We start from the raw sequence: 18,125 nt of genomic DNA, 5'->3' as shown, positions 1-18,125 counted from the left end.
TGTGTTACATGACAGTATCTACCCACTTTGCAAAGGATGTGCAATGACAATTATAGTCCCTGAACATTAGTTCCACGCTACTGAGTTCCATCATCTACAGTCACTTTAACACTAAAGTGACTTTAACACTACACTATTGACACTAACATATACTAATATAAATTCTCTGTCAGCTACACTCAGAAATAAAATGAGGTACTAGGTATATTATAGGAAACAAAACAGGCATATTTTTTTGCATTTTATGAAGGATGTGTGTCATGTGTGGACTATGTCTTGGATTGCTTTTTTCTACTTAGTGTGTATGTATCTTTTATTGTGTATGTTAAGTATTTGGCATTTGGATCTTAATTCATCTCTATTTTTTGACATTATATACACAACATGATTCATAGAAACATCTCTAACTAGATTTACTGTCCTCTCCCCACATTTTTTAAAATGTCTTCTTTCATGTATTTATTTCTCCTTGTTGTGAGTGTTCAGTCTGTATGGATTGCTGTTTTCTTGTATCGTCACTTGATGGTGCTGTGTCCTTGTTTTTATATTGCGTTTGATCTCAGAATTAAAGTTAAGGAATAAAGAAAACACAAACAATCTAAAGTTAGAAAATTCCCTGGAAAGAACCAAGTACATTAGCACTAAAAGGTCACATAAAGACTGTGTTCAGTTGGTACACTTCCAATTAATGAATTCCAGTTGCTAAGCTAGCATAAGCTTAAGACTCATGCATAAGCAGAAGTCTTTTAGTCAGCACTATTTTGTCTACAGAAAAACATACAATTCAACATATATGAGAATAAAGTTTCCAATAATTAATGATGGCTGATTAAACATTAACTCAGGTGTAAATGGAAATCTACAAATAGCACCAAACTACACAGACAATTCTTTCCTGGAAACTTTGAATAAATTAATAAGAACTTATAAGGACCTTTAAAATAAACTGTGACAAAAACACAAATGGCGTGTCCTGGTGGTCCAGTGGTTAGGCAAAAAAATCTAACAGATCCACAGATATCCAAAACAAAGGACACAGGTTCAATCAAATATGGCTCATTTATAAACAAAGACAGAAAAAATAACTAAAAAAATAGATGTTATGCATGAAGCTGAAGCTTGACACAGGATAAAAATGCTGCAAGTTAATTTATTTCCAAAGATGTTAAAATTTGGTCTTTGTTTGCCACCACCACCATCATCTCACCACCCTCCCTTCAGAAGTGTATAAAACTTCTCAAAACCAACATTACAGAATGCTTTACACAAAACTAACACAAACATACAGGAAGAAAATAAAACAGTAAAACAGACATAAGATTCAAATTTTAGATGTACAGCATATAAAACAAAAATAATTGGTACATCAGTGGATAAAAATTAGTTTTAAGAAGTGATATAAAGGAAGATAATGACTTATCAGACTGAGCTCCTCAAACCGATTGATCCAGAGTCCTGACAGCAAAGACCAGGGCCCATATTTATCTGTGCTGATAATCAGCACTAATTCATTTCCTGCCACTCAGTGTGAAGTTATAGAAAAACAAGCTGCATTCATGCAAATCATGGCTTTATTTATTTAATGATTCATTAGTTTTAAACTACTGATGGTAGAGATATATTTAAAAGACCTGTAAGGACACAGAAGTCAACAGGAGGTTTAGCTGGACATGAGTTGGACAGTGGAGAAGATACATTTTTTAATCAAATCAATCATTAATCAAATCATTAAGTTTTTAATGAAGTTGTGCACACAGTCTGTTTGCATCATTATTGCTGTGTGCAGTGTTGTACAATACATGCAAGATGCTTGTTAAATATCATGAGATATAAACCAGTCATTTTGACATATTTTTGCATATCATCATCATCATCATCATCAACCACTATTTAAACAGGGAGGGCCATTGAGAACAAGCTCTCTTTTACATGGACACCCTGAGTAAAGTACATAAAAGTACACGAAACAATAAAGGTACATATCAACAAACAATAAAAGCTCACAAAAATGACAGTATCAACAGATTATAAACCAAAAAGGCCAAAGACATCAACATAAGGAACAACATCAATTTAAAAAAACTGCACTCACACTGCTCTATGTCAGTCAGAAGAGATTAAAATTGATTAAAAGGGATTAGCCTGTCTAATTTTACAAGCTTCTGCAGATTGTTCCACTTGTATAGAGCATCGTACTTAAAAGCCAGTTTCACAATCTCAGTACTAACATGATGATTTTCGAGGACTAGGTGCATTTTTCTTGGGACCTAGTGCAGTGTGACAATGATCTATAGTTAAAAAGACATAAAAAAGGATATAAAAGCTAAATACCCATACCTTTAATATTTATAGACAGAGCAACTTTGAAATGTAATCTGGAGCCATGAAGAGCCTTTAAATGTAATCGATCAAATCTTTCAAATCAATCCTAAAACAATCAGGTAACCAGTGATGTGATTTTCCTGGTTTTAGTTAAAAGGATAAACAGGACTGGACGAGCTGCTGATCATCAAAACTGGAATCAAAAAATACAAAGTTTTTCACTACAGGCTTGATGTTGTTATCAACAAAACCAAGATAGGATTTGACCTGTGCATGCAGGTTTTCTGGACCAATGATAAATTCATGTGTTCTCCACATGATGTTTCTACAGAACATCATTTAAATAAATACAGAGTGTCCTCACAATGTTACACTTTATCATAATGGGGGAAATGCAGCTGTGCAACAGTGACGATTCTGTCAGAACCGACAATGATGGAAGTCATGAATCAAACTTTGATCTGGCTTAATGCACGTCGTAAAGATAATGAGCATGACAAGGGTCCTCAGTTACAGCCCACTAAAACTTTTATTTGAACACAATCATGTCAGTTGCATAATGAAGGATATTTCAGCTTCATTACAACAGGTCAAATATTTTATGTGGTTATTTTTTATTTAGGCTACTTCAAATAACAGCAGAGCTACAGCCTGATATTTGAGAGAGGAGGATGCACCTTAACAATATTTGTTTACATTGTTAAAACAGCGATGTTTCACTGTCTCCCAGGAGTAATCCATCTCCTGCTGAAAGCTAAAATAAAATTCTCTTCAGCTTCATAAATTAGTTTCAGTCCTTGTTAACTCTCAGTGCGATTCCGAGATGCTTGATAAATAGGGGCCCAGGGTCAGAGTCTGACTTATAACACCTTTTTTTTCATCTTTTCTGCATCAAATAGGTCATGTATATCAAATTTCTAAAGTGCTGACTTCAACAAAATTCAGAGATAACTGTTCAGTTTGTAGACAGCTAAGAGACTTAAGTGAAGAAGACGAAATCTAGATCCAGACTCCGGTCCAGATGGATCATCGGGGTACAACTGATCCTCTCTCAACACACCTGGATGTTCACTCACACTCTTAAAGAAACTCCCATCTGATGAGAGAAGAAGAAACAACAGAGGTCATAAATCAGTGTTTAGTGAGACTCACTTCATCAGCTGTCAGTCAGTGATGCAGCACATCCAGTAAAAAGAGCAGCAGGGACATCAGTCCTGTTTAGACCAGAAGTGGAACAGCTGTGCAGCATAGCAAGCTTCCTTTCAGCTCTCATGTTAACGTGTTGGAGTGAACACACTGAGCTCCAAGCTCACAGACCTGCAGAGACGTTTGCTATTAAGTCTGTGTACTTTGCAGATTTTACTGAAGCACACAGAGGAAATAAACTGCTGAGAGTCATGAACACATCATTACCGCAGGAATAGAGACATTCACTCATCAGTTTACTGATACATGTGAACTTTTATAAAAGTTTAAAAGCTACAGAGTCTGTGGCATTTGAAGACCTTTCTTGCTGTTTAATCATCACATGACAATCAGTCAGAGCTCTCAGACACCTGCTGTGATTCCTAGTCTTCAGCAGAGGTTCTAGTCTGTATAAAGACCACGTGGTTACTAAACATAATAATGGTTCTGTGAAATCAGAGCCATAGATTTGAAGGCTTCAGTCAGACTGATCTTAGAGCTCTGACAAAGATGAACTGATCAATTCTTTAGTGTTGAAATGAGAGAATAAACACTTTCAGATCAAACTTGATGGTACGATAGTTTGATGATGAGGACCACTGTCTCTCTATATATTGTAAGGCTGTCAACTTTAATCCAGCTTTATTTCCTGCGGGCATGAACGCAACAACAACATATCAACTCAAACACATGATCACAACAAGTTTCCGGCTGATCTCATTGGCTGACTGTTCTCTCTCTCTCTCTCTCTCTCTCTCTATCTCTCTGTCTTTCTGTCCAATCCTGAAGCCTGTCACCATTCTCCTCTCAGAGCTTCACTGAGAGAAGCAGCCACTGAGAAGGTTGGAGGTTCACCAGGCAATACTGGACCTTTGCTTTGACACTAACTGTGTTTAGTACAATATGGCTGAAACCAGCATGGACTGACTCCAACTCTCTACTGACCTCAGATACTCCAGTCTATAGTGTGGACTCTCCTTAAGATCAGACAGCAGCTTCATGTCTGAATCTTGCAGGTTGTTTCCAATCAGATCCAGCTCTCTCAGATGGGAGGGGTTGGACTTCAGAGCTGAGGCAAGAGAAGCACAGCTGATCCCTGACAAACTGCAGTACCTCAATCTGAATAAAGAATAAATAATGTCACTTTAAAAGACAAGGTTCTCTTTGAAATCCTTCAATGTCTCATAATGTGCTCAGAGCTGAAGAAGGTTTAGAATGTAGAAGTTTAGAAAATGGAAAATCCAAACACCTGAACCCAACAGGATGCGGGTCCAAAACTGTCAAATACAAACAGTGAAAATTAGTTCTCATTAATATTAATGACAACATGCTGCTACTTCAATAAAGACATAGTGACTTCAGCTCTTAAAATGTGCAGCTCCACCACTGACTCCATCTATACAAACTCATGTTGTGCAGCCAAACACAAGAAAAAGTGTAAAACGACTAAAACATGACATATCTATAGTTTTTAGGCCAACATGAGCAGAAGAGTTGAGCAAGAACAATAACAGACCTGTGTCACTTGTGCTGATGAGCTTCATCATTATGCACATTTAAAAAACATAATTCCTATCCCATAAAGCAACACATGGATTGTCAGTACCTGCTGTTTCAACTTTATCACTTTGAGCACAGACAGCAGAAACTGAGAGTCTGTTCATTACTTAATCTGCACTGTTTGTATTTGTGTACAAATCATCAGTCTCACTGTTGCACATCTTGTAGACAGAGATAATATCAAACCAAGAGCTCTGATCAGTGTGTGGAGTCTTTTTTCAGTCTGTTTCTCCTGTAGATGTGATCTCTAGATCCCCTATGAGACAGCCAGAGTTAGCTGACCATCCTGAGTCATGGCAGCCCTCTAAATTGCAGCGGGTCCACAGACTGAAAGTATTTACATCATGGTTTACAGGACTGTCATAACTCAAGGTAGCTAATATAACAACTAGCATGTACATTACTTTTAAACTCAAATTAAGATTTCCACTAAGTAGACATTTTACACATGCTGTTCTAACAGAACCATTTACAACAAGTAACCACTGCATACACACAGTACAGTACACATGTACACATGTTTACTGAGTAAAGGCACAAAATGCAAAGATTGATCTCTGGATTTAAATAATTGATTATTGATCATTCAAATAATCACAATTAATTGGAAAATCTATTATTTTGTCCAGACCTAAAGTTTATAAGATGGAAACTCAAACACCTGAACCCAACAGGATGCAGATTAAAAACTTAAAAACTAAAAACAGTGTAAGAGGGTCAGAGTGAATTATTCACTGTAGGATTTTTCTTGTTATATAAAGGTTTTAAATGTACAGCCCAACATTGCTCTGACACAGTCAGTGGACTAAACCACTGAAGAAGAAAAGAGATTTTCCCATTAAGATACAGGACACACTTAGGATCAGCATAATATCAGCTTTATGTCTGCAGTTTAATGTCACTACAAATTTCATATCATTGATCTCAGCTCTGAAGTAAAAAAATGGTGTCTGACCTTAGAGTCTCCAGTCTACAGTGTGGACTCTCCAGAAAATCACACAGCTGCTTCATTCCTGAATTCTGAAGCTCGTTTTTACTCAGCTGCAGCTCTCTCAGATGGGAGGGGTTGGACATCAGAGCTGAGGCCAGAGAAGCACAGTTGATCTCTGTTAAACTGCAGCCACTCAATCTGAATAAAGAATCAATGTAGATAAAAATATATTTATAATCCAATCAGATGTGTAGTTCTACATTACTATGTCCTAATCAAGGAGCTTTTCTCTAAAATAAGTAGAGTGCCTTTGTCGTTGTGTTATTGTGGATCATCATAATGTCAGCCTTTTACAGACATCATCCAAATGTCATCACAACATTCAGACATATATTCATGTCAACACTGATCCATAACAAAGTACTTTCAACACCTGTATTGATCTTCCTGTGTCCCTGTGTGTGTGTGTCCTGAAGTATCAATAACAATGATCAGACATTATTCATTTAAGCACATTAAAAGAATATAATAAAGAAATTTTTCTCTTTCAGCAAGTAAACTTGATCAATTTAAAACAGATATTAGTCGTGAGGATCTTATGTATACAAATGTGACTCTTTTCCAAAAATTATAAACATCATAGTACTTTAACAACTAACAGTGGACATTTTCTAAAGTTTCTTTAAGAATCAGCCATCTGTTATAGCTACAGACTAAACTTTGTACAGTAAAAAAATAAATAAATATGGAAAAAAGAAAATGAACATCATAAATGTAAGTTATGTGTGTACATAAATCAGGTTCAATTGTTAAACATTAAGATCAAAATAGTAACAGACAGGCAGTGAACTGACCTCAAAGTCTTCAGTCTACAGTGTGGATTCTTCAGAAAATCACACAGCAGCTTCACTCCTGAATCCTGAAGCTCATTGTCACTTAGCTGCAGCTCTGTCAGATGGGAGGGGTTGGACTTCAGAGCTGAGGCCAGAGAAGCACAGCTAATCTCTGACAACCTGCAGTCCCACAATCTGAATAAAGAATAAATTATGTAGATAAAAATACATTTATAATCCAGTCAAATGTGTTCAGGTTTTAAATTTGTAGTTCAACATTACTATGTCCTCATCAATGGACTTTTATCTAAAAAGTCATAGTTATAGTGTGTCATAGTATTATTGTGGATCATCATAATGTCAGCCTTCTACAGACATCATCAAAATGCCACCACAACATTCAGACACATATTCATGTCAACGCTGATTCATAAAATGCTGCTGAATTCGGTCAAGTCTGTAATTAGAGGATCAATATGAAATCAGACATATTGGATTAAAAACCTGTTCATTATTTATTACATGACCTCCTTCTTCCTGTATTTAGTGGTTTAGTAGGTATGTATAATTAAAACTTGTTATTGGTGGTAGTAATGATTACTGCTGTCCATAGTGACTGTGGTCTCTTCCTGACACAGCCACACTGTGTGAAATGAGTTCATAAGTAGATAGATCAAAAGGAAATAAAGGAAGTCAGTGATTTTAAATTTTTAGGTGTCATTTTGGATTCCCATCTCAAATTTGATAAGCATGTTAAAAAGCTATGCAAGACAGTAAAGACAAATCTGAACTGTTTTAGAATAATAAGACATTACATACCCCTTAAGTCAGCTCAACTGTTTATGTATGCCATGATATTTTCACATTTATCCTATTGTGTTACTCTATGGAGTCAGGCTTCACAGTCAACTGTCAAACCTGTTACATTACTATACAAAGAAGCACTGAAAATAATGGATCAAAAAGAAATGAAATTTCACCATTATATAATTCTGAAAAAGTACAAGTTGCTTAGCTTTGTCAAGTTTTCTTTTTTAAAACTGATTTTTAAATGCCTGAATAATCTCACCCCTACTGTACTTTGCTCATATGTATCAAAAATAAACACCAATAGAATCACCACAAGGGGATCAGCAAATGGCAACTGCAGGGTGGCACAGCACAAAACTACTTTCGGTCAGTCATCTTTTTCAGTAAAAGGGATACATCTTTGGAATGCCCTACCAACAGAAATAAAAGTACAAACTGATCTGGAAACATTTAATGAAACACTGGCTGAAACAAAACCAATCCTGCCATCATTGAGCAATGATCATGCACTTGTGTATGCACACATGCACACATGCACAAGGAAAATGTATACACAGGTAGAGGAACAGATAAATACAGATAAACATACATGCATACTGATACAGACTATGCATGAATGTACATGGACACATGCACCTATAAATATTATGCACACAAACACATCATAGTCATGAATTGGGGAACATACACATGTGCACACATATACAACAAATGTAAATTGATTGTTATGTGATGTAAATACTGTTGTTATTGAGAATGTCATTATTTATTATGAGCTCTATTTAACTAATGTATTTCTGGTAATGATATGTTATGACTATCTTTAAGTAGAAAAGCCTAACCAGGGACAGGTGTCACATATTAGACTTGGCTAGAAATCCTATATGCAATACATCTGTTTCATGTTACTTTAACCTGTTACAATGTTGTTGTTTTTTGCATCGTCCCTAACAAATAAACTAAAAAAAAGTTCAGCTGAAGCTAATATAAGGCTTTGACAGTGTGGTAGACTCCCACTTAATTTGTCTAACTCAAAGTTACAGACTAGTACAAAATTCTGTCTTTGAGTTATGATCCCTCCACTGCAGCTCAGTAAGGAAACACTGAAGAAACACAGACACTTACTTGATATGTAGAACTCAGACTGCTGAAGTCTCATATTAGTTTAAACTTCGGAAGTCAGTTTTAGACAGAACAAGACTATGTATTTTAAATTCCTGAAAACATTTAATTCTACAGATTTGTGCTCAGGCAAATCTTGAAAATTTATGAACCAAACATCTGACACTTCAGTGAAGGATTTGAATTGAATAAATAGAAAAAACTACCAAAGCTACAGCCAGTGAACTGACCTCAGAGTCTCCAGTCTACAGTTTTGACTCTCCAGTCCAGCTGACAGCAGATTCACTCCAGAATCATACAGGTTGTTTCCACTCATATCCAGCTGTCTCAGATGGGAGGGGTTGGACTTCAGAGCTGAGGCCACAACCTTACAGTGAGTCTCTGAGAGTCCACATTGAGAAAGCCTGATATAAAACATATTGCAACATATGTAATCATGAAAGAGGACACTTCATATTTACTTCATGCATTGGATGATGAAACAGTTTGACATTCCCTATTTAGATTAACATTTGCTCTTCACATCAGTGGTTCACCTAATCTATTTTTTGATTTTTTAAGGGGGGGGCTGTTATTCCTTTAACAGAAATAACAGGAAACAAAGGGGGAGGGCTGTTGTTCCTTTAATAGAAATAACAGGAAACAAAAGGAAAGAGTAAGAAAGACAGAGAATGACATGCAACAAAGGTCAACCACCAGATTGCAGACATAGCCTACTGAATCTTAACCAGTAGACTACCAGAACACTCCCAGGTCAACTAATCTAATCTCGCTGAATGGGACAATAATTCTCATCATTCTCTCATACCTGCAGACTTTTAATCTTTGTTTTTCTTTAATCTTGCAGATGAAAATGGAGTTAAATTGAGGCTTCCATACTGTGCAAAGTCTGTCTGTGTGATCTGATCCCATGTTTGTCTCCACAAAGTTAGCATCAGGCCATCTTGATTAGAAAAACATTTTTACTGTCCACCATTTTCAATTTGACTCCAGGATATTTTTACTCAGTTCAACTCAGTGAACAGTTACAGTTGAGAAAGGTCATCTCTCTTTGCTATGTGCTGCTGTCAGGTTCACATCCATAAGTGGGAAAATTTAGTGACTGTTGACAGACACACATGAAACAAATTGCTTCACAATATTACACCTGTACATAATTAAATATTAATGTAATTAATCATTTAGATGTGCATGACAGATTAGTACATGACATTTAGTTGTCAACATTCTTTTCTGAGAATTCGAAAATCTGATTCAACACACAAACACAATTAACAAACCAATAAGGTTGACTTATTTTAAACATGATGTCATCAGAAAGATGTTATCAGGGCATCATCATTAAAATATAACATTGACCTTTAATTGACTTTTAATAAATAATATAAGATCTCTTTAAACAGTCTGAATTCTACCATTACTGTTTCTTTCTGTGATGAACAGAATATAAGAAAGCAAGATAAAAACAAGATTATGTAACACAACTTCCCTCTTTAAAATAAAAAGTTGAATTAATGAAAATAAAAGGCACCATTGCTCGGTCCAACATATTCAGGGGTTTTGTCTCGTATGACCAGTAGTTTACAAAGGCGTATGTTGGTTAATGTTGGCAAACTTTAGATATTGTTGTATAACTGACACTACTGAATCAGTCTGCTGGTTTGCTGCTACCCCATGCTCACTATGAAATAGCTCAGAAAGGATGAGGAAAAAATGATGAAAGCAATTCTCTCTGACTTCAGAAATCACCTTTGGAAAACAATACAGATCTTATTTTAAACTCTTAATGATAATAATAAAACTAGTGTTGGTCTGATTATATATGATTTGCAGAACCTACACATGTAATAATAACTTAACTGTATGCACCGATAACTGTAAAATACTGATATATGTTGTGATAAAATACTGTTGTAACAAAACCTCAACCACAACCTCTACAGTCCTTCATTTGTTTTACCAGGTTTGAATGGCACCTCCATCACCCAAAGGAAGATAAAAAGAAGAAAAATCTGTAAAATTCAATAATTACTGGAATTAAATAGAATAACTGTGTTCATTAACTTAACAGCTACAAACACTACCAACCAAAAAATCAACATTATTTGCAAATTTGAAACAGCTCAAGGACATCTGTGACTAAATATAACTGACATATTATTTTTGCTATAAACAAGTGGAGCACTATTTTAACAATAATAAGAACTTTATATTATTTGTATTTGAAGAACTAAACTACTAATCTACATTGATTTATAATGCTAATCTCATCTGGACTTACACAGCCTTTCTGCAGTTCCTCACAGCTGGGATCAGTCTCCATCGTCCCTCCAGCGATGTGTTGTACTTGTTCAGGTCCAACTCATCCAGAACCTCCTCTGACATCTGCAGCATGTAGGCCAGAGCTGAGCAGTGGATCTCAGAGAGTTTCTTCTCTGATCTGTTCTCTGACTTTAGGAACTCTTGGATCTCCTGATGTACTGAGCGGTCGTTCATCTCCATCAGACAGTGGAAGATGTTGATGTTTCTGTCAGGAGAGATATCCTCAGTGTTTATCTTCTTCAAATTGTTGATGACTTTCTGGATGATTCTTGGACTGTTCTCTGTCTGACCCAGCAGGCCTCCTAAGAGTCTCTGGTTGGACTCCAGAGAGAGGCCATGAAGGAAGCGAACAAACAGGTCTAGGTGGCCATTTTCACTTCTGAGAGATTTCTTCATGGCTCTATTCAGGAAGTCATCCAGGGATGATTTACTGTAGTCTTCTCCCAAGAAGCACTTCAGTACCTCAGTGTTGCCATTGGTGTAACAGTGGTACATGTAGACTGCAGCCAGAAACTCCTGAACGCTCAGATGAACAAAGCAGTAGACTTTTTTCTGGAAGATCACATTCTCCCTTTTGAAGATCTCTGTACAAACTCCTGATAACTCCGGGGCCTCTGTGACATCAAGACCACACCGCTCCAGGTCTTTTTGGTAGAACATTATGTTCCCTTTCTCCAGATGTTCAAATGCCAGCCTCCCCAGCTTCAGAAGAACTTCCCTGTCAGCGTCCATCAGCTCCTGTGGACTCGTTTCATGTCCCTCATCATACTTCTTCATCTTTGTCTGAACCTGTGGACTAATCTCATGTCCCTTATCATACTTGTGCTTCTTCCTCTTAGTCTGAACCACCAGAAAGTGTGAGTACAGGTTAGTCAGGGTCTTGGGCAGCTCTCCTCTCTGATCTTTAGTCAACATGTGCTTCAGAACTGTAGCACTGATCCAGCAGAAAACTGGGATGTGACACATAATGTGGAGGCTCCTGGATGTCTTGATGTGTGCGATGATTCTGCTGGCCAGCTCTTCATCGCTGTATCTCCTCCTGAAGAACATCTCCTTCTGGGTGTCAGTGAAGCCTCGTACTTCTGTTACCCTGTCAACCCCTGTCAGAGGGATCTGATTGGTTGCTGCAGGTCGGGAAGTTATCCAAACAAGAGCCAAGGGAAGCAGATTCCCTTCAATGAGGTTTGTCAGCAGCACGCTGACTGATGACTTCTGTGTGACATCAGACACAACCTTCCTGTTCTTGAAATTCAGTGAAAGTCTGCTTTCATCCAGGCCATCAAAGATGAACAAAACTTTAAGGCCAGCAAGCTTCTCTGCTGTGACCTTTTGTAATGTTGGATGGAAATCATGGATCAGCATGAGGAGACTGTACTGCTCATCTTTGATCAAGTTCAGCTCTCTAAACGAAAGCAGAATCACAAGGCTGATATCATGGTTTTTCGAACCCTCTGCCCAGTCCAGAGTGAACTTCTGTACTGAGAAGGTTTTTCCAACACCAGCAACGCCGCTCATAAGAACAACTCTGATGATGTGTTCTTGTTGGTCAGGTAAGACTTTAAAGATGTCGTGGCACTTGATTGGAGTGTCATGGAGGGTCTCCATCTTGGAAGCTGTCTCAAGCTGTGTCACCTCATGTTGGGTATTAACCTCTTCACTCCTTCCCTCTATGATGTAGAGCTCAGTGTAGATCCTGTTGAGAAGGGTTCTACTTCCTGATTCATCCGTTCCTTCAGTCACACGTTGAAATTTCCTTCTCAGACTTCTCTTATATAGCTCTGAAACCATGTCCAGATCACCATCTGCTGAAAGAGGAGAAAATTTTAGATTTGAAGAACTATTAATGTATTTACTTGCACTTCTGCAACCAGGTTACTCAGACAAACCAGGTCTTGTGGGTAATCAGGGAATGTTTTAACATGCACAGTACTGGTTACTGTAAATCTGTGTGTACAAGCAACAAATCAATGAACATATTTCTCTACACTGACCTTATTCTCAAAGCGTGCCTTTCCAATTTTATCAGTATTATTGATAGAAGACGTCTGTTAAAATGTTAAATGGGCGGGCTTTGTTGTTGCTACTTTATGACAAGTTCAGCCTGCTGTGCACTGAGAATTTGTCCACACCAAGCAACAACCTCCAGGGCTGAAAAATGAAGCCAATGTGGAAGTGCCAAAAACTGCACTTCCTCAAATGGCCACTTGGCCACTTTGGCTGGCTCCAAAAGAGAGTCAATCCCCAATATAAGTACGGGGACCGCTTTGAGTGGCAGGTCTCTACCCGTTAGGTGGCTTGTTTCAGCAACCAGGCTTCATTCGGCCTGCCTCATCTCCACCTCTTTGCCCATTTTGGTTTAGACTAGAGTTAGGTGGAGTCAGGCACTGCCAAGATGATGATGGACGGAGCCGGCCACTTTGAGCTTCAAAACGGCTCTTCAGAAACCGATGGGTTATGTCATGGTGGCCATGTCCATATTTTTTACATTCTATGGTCCACACCATTACCACGCTGGTACAACTGTGGTAGGCAGAGTCTGCACACAATTTGACAGTTATCATAGCTGGCAGATACACCAGATCTGGTGCCAAATTTCAGGGCGAGAGCGGCGTTAACGTCAGCACAACATACAAACACAAACAAGTCAAGGGAGATTGATAAGACAGAGAACTGATGAATGTCATTCAGGCTTATATAAAATCATATTGTGAATATGATTGTCCATGCTGGCAATTATTTGTCAGCTAGGGAAGTTACCATGGCTTTTGTCTTGTAAGCCGTTATCGTTGTTTGTTTTGTCAGTTGACAATTACGTGGTTGTTGCCACTGGCTGACAGATTACAGGCAGATTACATTTCATTTAAACAGTTTTCCTGGCCTTTGCCATTACGTGTTAAGCGGTACACTGGCACACTGAAATGGAGCGGACCCAATCACAAGCCAGTAGGAAAAAAAACAGACAAACAAGCCGGGAGTAACCATGGGTAGTGAGTATTATCCATGCCTTTTCCAAGATTAACTTTAAATGAAAAGATGGAGTTAATCGTCAAAGGGAGACCTTCACCAGAGCTAATTTGGTGCAAAAAACCAAGCCTTTTTTCAACTCCAGGATTTCATTTTCAAGTAACTTTCAATAATGTGATCAAAGGGTAAATTTTTAAAATCTCATAACGTCAGCCATGCCAGCTAATATTATTCTGGCCGCTGCTGCCACTTTTGTGTATGGCATGGTTCATTTCAGCCTGGTCACCAGAATAAAACGTTGGCTGTTTACGTTTCTGCAAACCACAGAAATGTTGAATATCTATGTTTCAACATGTGAAATACTCAGCATATTAACATTTTAACAAAACATATGATATCAACATTTCTACAAAACGTAGCATATCAACATTTCCAAAATACGTATCATCTCAACATTTCTAAAGTGACGTAGTTCACATGGCCATCTATATGAGCTGATCTTTCCTATTAGGAGGAGCAGGGGCCGGCAGATAGTTAGTAAGTTTCTTGGCATCAAGTTAGAAGTCAGCAGAGAGTACGGTTCGAGTATGATTCGAGACCACCTCGAAACCAATGTCCGCTTCCCATTTCAACTGTCAAAAGCAGGTGTTATTAGCGAGACATTGGCCGTTTTTATTTTTATTTTTTTATTACATTTTTTTTTATTTTAACCCAAACCATGATCTTTCCCTAACCCTAACCAAGTGGTCTTTGTGCCTAAACCTAACCAGACCTTAACCACAGCGTTGCCACACCATAAAACATCATTATTCAATGGGTAGAAATGTTAATGTGGTATGTTGATATGATACATATTTCACATGTTGAAACGTATATATTCAATGTTTCTGTGGTTTGCAGAAACATTCAATGCCAATGTTTTCTTCTGGAGATTGAGTTGTTTATTTGGGAAAATGGTCATTAATATGCACATGTTGCTAATGTTGGCTGTGAGCATGCTGTGATGTCTGTGTGTGAGATTTGTAGGCTTATTGGATGTTGTTGGTTTTGTGTGGTAGGAGGGTGGCTGTCATGCATTCATTTCTAAATGTTCGGTGGCAGGGTTCCATCAGTGACATGGACACACAAACAAACTGCTGTATGTTTTACTTTTACTTTTACCATAAAGAATGACAAATCAATCTCTAAGATTATTTTTTAACACATTATTATTAATAGAATACTGTAACTCATAACTCATGCAATAATTTATGAAATACACGACACCGTTTTTCAACTTACCTTTTGGTCCTGAGCAGGAGTTTTGCAAACACTGCACCAGATCATTCCTGTTGATCTTTTCTAAAACCTTCATGGTTACCTGCAGAGCTCCGGGATCCTTATAGTTCTGTACCATTAGATCAACTGTGTCCCGCCTTTCTGCTCTCTCAAGCTGAGCCACTGGGATGCCTTTAGAGCCCTCCAGGATGTCATCCTGCTCCAGGAACCACTTGAAATTCTTAAACTCATCCTCTTTTAATTTTGCCAGAATTTTAAAGAGCTCCTCTTTAATTTTCACCATTACAGCCCCCTGCTAAAAATAAGAGAAATTTTAAATAGGAAGGACATGTATTCAGTTCTCATCTCATGACATTTTACCAGTATAACTTTTGTACATGTGCATGTTACATGTAAATCAAACAAACAACAGATGAACAACAACTGATGAATCAACTTCATGCATGAATCGTACATCAGTAACAACCAAATTTTATGCATGATCCATGGTGATGAAGACACAAAATAGAAATGCATGGCAAAAATAGCATATTGTCAATATTTTAGAGACCACCCAAAATTTCACAAATCATGTTTTCAGGGAAGCTCATGTCTAAATGTCTCTGACCAAGACATTGTTGAAGGATGCACCCTCTTACTGCCTTTCTTTGAATAAGCTTCCATTATACAGTTCTTCTTAAATGATCTTTTTCCATTGCCTTTTTTCAAGTTTTGTCTGAGGGGAGGCCCACAGTCTCAAGGCCCAAAGGCATGCTCCTATGGCGCACTGCAAGCATTAGATTTGAAATGCCAACAACACAGAACCAACACAGGTTTGTCATTTTGTTCTTTGTATTAACCGCTGCATTAGTTGGATGTAACTAATGAATGAAAACGAGAAATGCAGAGGAGGAGAGTAAAACTAAGAGCGTCTGTGTCCACAGTAAAACATCTGCTGACTGGTTGATGGTTATTTTTTGTGCTTTAAAACGTGACTGCCGTGAAATAATAAGAATATAACATTTTATTTCTCTCATTCAGAGGTTTTGTTCTCACTAGCGCCCACTCTCCTTGCTCGACCACCGCCTCGCCATCCCTCTGTCTCTGGCTTGCCGGTGTTCAGCTGGTTTACGCTGTCTCTCTTTTTCGGCTGCAGAGAAAACAGTTTTGTTCGCTGGGTCCTGGTTTGACGCTCCAAAATCGAAACAAGGTCGGAGTTGGGGCATTAAGAAATTTTGACGTGCCTCATAACGCTTTCAGTGCGTGTTCGGCCATTAAAAACAATAGGTGTACTTCAAAACGCGCGCGTCAGATGCTTTCGGTGCGTTTGAGCCTTCAGACTTTGAAAGCCCCTGCAGTAATAGAAATATTATCTGTAATACACAGTATAATAAACCCAGTTCTACCTCTCAAGTTAGTAGCCTCTTATTAGTTTACATTACTTTAACTACAACCATGTGTGTTTTCCAGCCATCACAAAGATAAACTTTGACTCTGGTTTAAATCCAACAAACGGACTTCAAATAAATATCATCAACTTCATAGTAGTCTATACAGCATCCACTCTGTCGGCCCTTTCAATTTTCTCTTTGATATAAGGTTTGAAGATCTTGCTGGAAAAGTCAGTGAAGATTTTAGCTACTTTTTAGCTATTTTAGGTATTCAGATACTGTGATTTCCTTCTCACAACATCACTGAATTCACCATAAACTATTCACCTGAACAGTATATGATGTTGTATATGGCATCATGGTAATCCTTGGCCATCAAAACATAGGGTTATACATCACCTTTTCTGTGTTATCATGTTTGATTCAGAAGATGTGATGCAAAATACATAATTCAGTTATGGCGGAAAGTAAATTGGTGGCCATGGCTGCCATGAGGCATTTTTGCAATGGCTCCATTTCTGAAAATGTTCAGGGCCCCAAACTGTACAAGTGTGCTATGCTTTTATGAAAAAGTGAACATCATTTTCACTTATCACCTGGACTATGGGTTGTTCTTAACTGTGACTTCTCTCTATTTTGACCGCAGCAGTGTGTCATGTTACATCACTGTGAGGATGCAGAAACCAGGAAAAGAAAAAAGGAAACAACGTTTGACGACGTCAATGCTGTGATCTCATATTTTTCTAACAGAGTTTAATCAACCAAGCAATTCATCCGAAAAATAATCAGCAGACTGATCAATAATGACAGTAAGCATTATTTTCAGCTCTAATTTTAACACTCACCGTGCCTCAGACTGTTTTCCTCCTTCTGCTCTGTTGACTTTGAAATGGAGTCTAGACAGAGTGAATACTTTCACTTTCAGTGTTCCTTCCTGGTTTTTTTTATGCGTCTTTTTACTGGAAGTCAGGGGTGTGCGTGTGATTGAATGTGCGTGTACCAGGTATTTCTAATGTTGTGGGGATGTAAATCTGTTTACAGGACTCGCCTCCCTTTTGGGGACAAAAAACGAGTCCCCTTAACGTAAATCATTAAATTTAGGGTGAAGACTTATCTGTAGACTAGATGGTGAACATAGTGGATCATTTAGTAGCTAAAGAGCCAGATATTTCCCTCAGGAGTTGGTAGAAAGCAAACAACAACAGAGCTAAAAGAGAATGAATATTGGATTTACATTCACCAGGTGGACAGAAACACGACTCCAAATGAATGAATGTTGCTCCGTAACTGCTGGATGTGGAAATAAGCAACTGTTTGCTAACAAGTTCCACAAAAACATGTATTAACTGTTTATATACTGCTTTTGCTTTTGACCAAATACCTGCTGCAGGAGTCAATTTTTATTTATTATACATTGTATTTATAAAG

General features: G+C 37.8%; 1 protein-coding gene across 9 annotated transcripts in view; it reads right to left on the bottom strand.

Moving 5' to 3' along the window:
• LOC137175484 (NLR family CARD domain-containing protein 3-like) overlaps positions 1-17,624 on the bottom strand; it is a 41,749-nt gene extending 24,125 nt beyond the window's left edge. For 2 of the 9 annotated variants that reach the window (XM_067581104.1, XM_067581107.1), the window contains exons 1-6: positions 17,543-17,615; positions 15,331-15,622; positions 11,045-12,890; positions 8,994-9,167; positions 6,853-7,026; positions 6,023-6,196 (exon numbers count right to left, since the gene is read on the bottom strand). In XM_067581104.1, the coding sequence (XP_067437205.1) occupies positions 6,023-6,196; positions 6,853-7,026; positions 8,994-9,167; positions 11,045-12,890; positions 15,331-15,610 (2,648 nt within the window). In that variant the 5' untranslated portion in view covers positions 15,611-15,622; positions 17,543-17,615. Of the gene's footprint in view, positions 1-958; positions 3,419-4,452; positions 4,627-6,022; positions 6,197-6,852; positions 7,027-8,993; positions 9,168-11,044; positions 12,891-15,330; positions 15,623-17,542 lie in introns of those variants that run through there. The other 7 variants (XM_067581108.1, XM_067581103.1, XM_067581102.1 and 4 more) reach the window with 7 other exon arrangements.
• Positions 17,625-18,125: the final 501 nt, after the last annotated feature.

Source organism: Thunnus thynnus, chromosome 23 (genome assembly GCF_963924715.1).
Source record: "Thunnus thynnus chromosome 23, fThuThy2.1, whole genome shotgun sequence".
Classification (NCBI taxonomy): Eukaryota; Metazoa; Chordata; class Actinopteri; order Scombriformes; family Scombridae; genus Thunnus; species Thunnus thynnus.
This window is presented reverse-complemented; position numbering and strand designations above follow the sequence as displayed.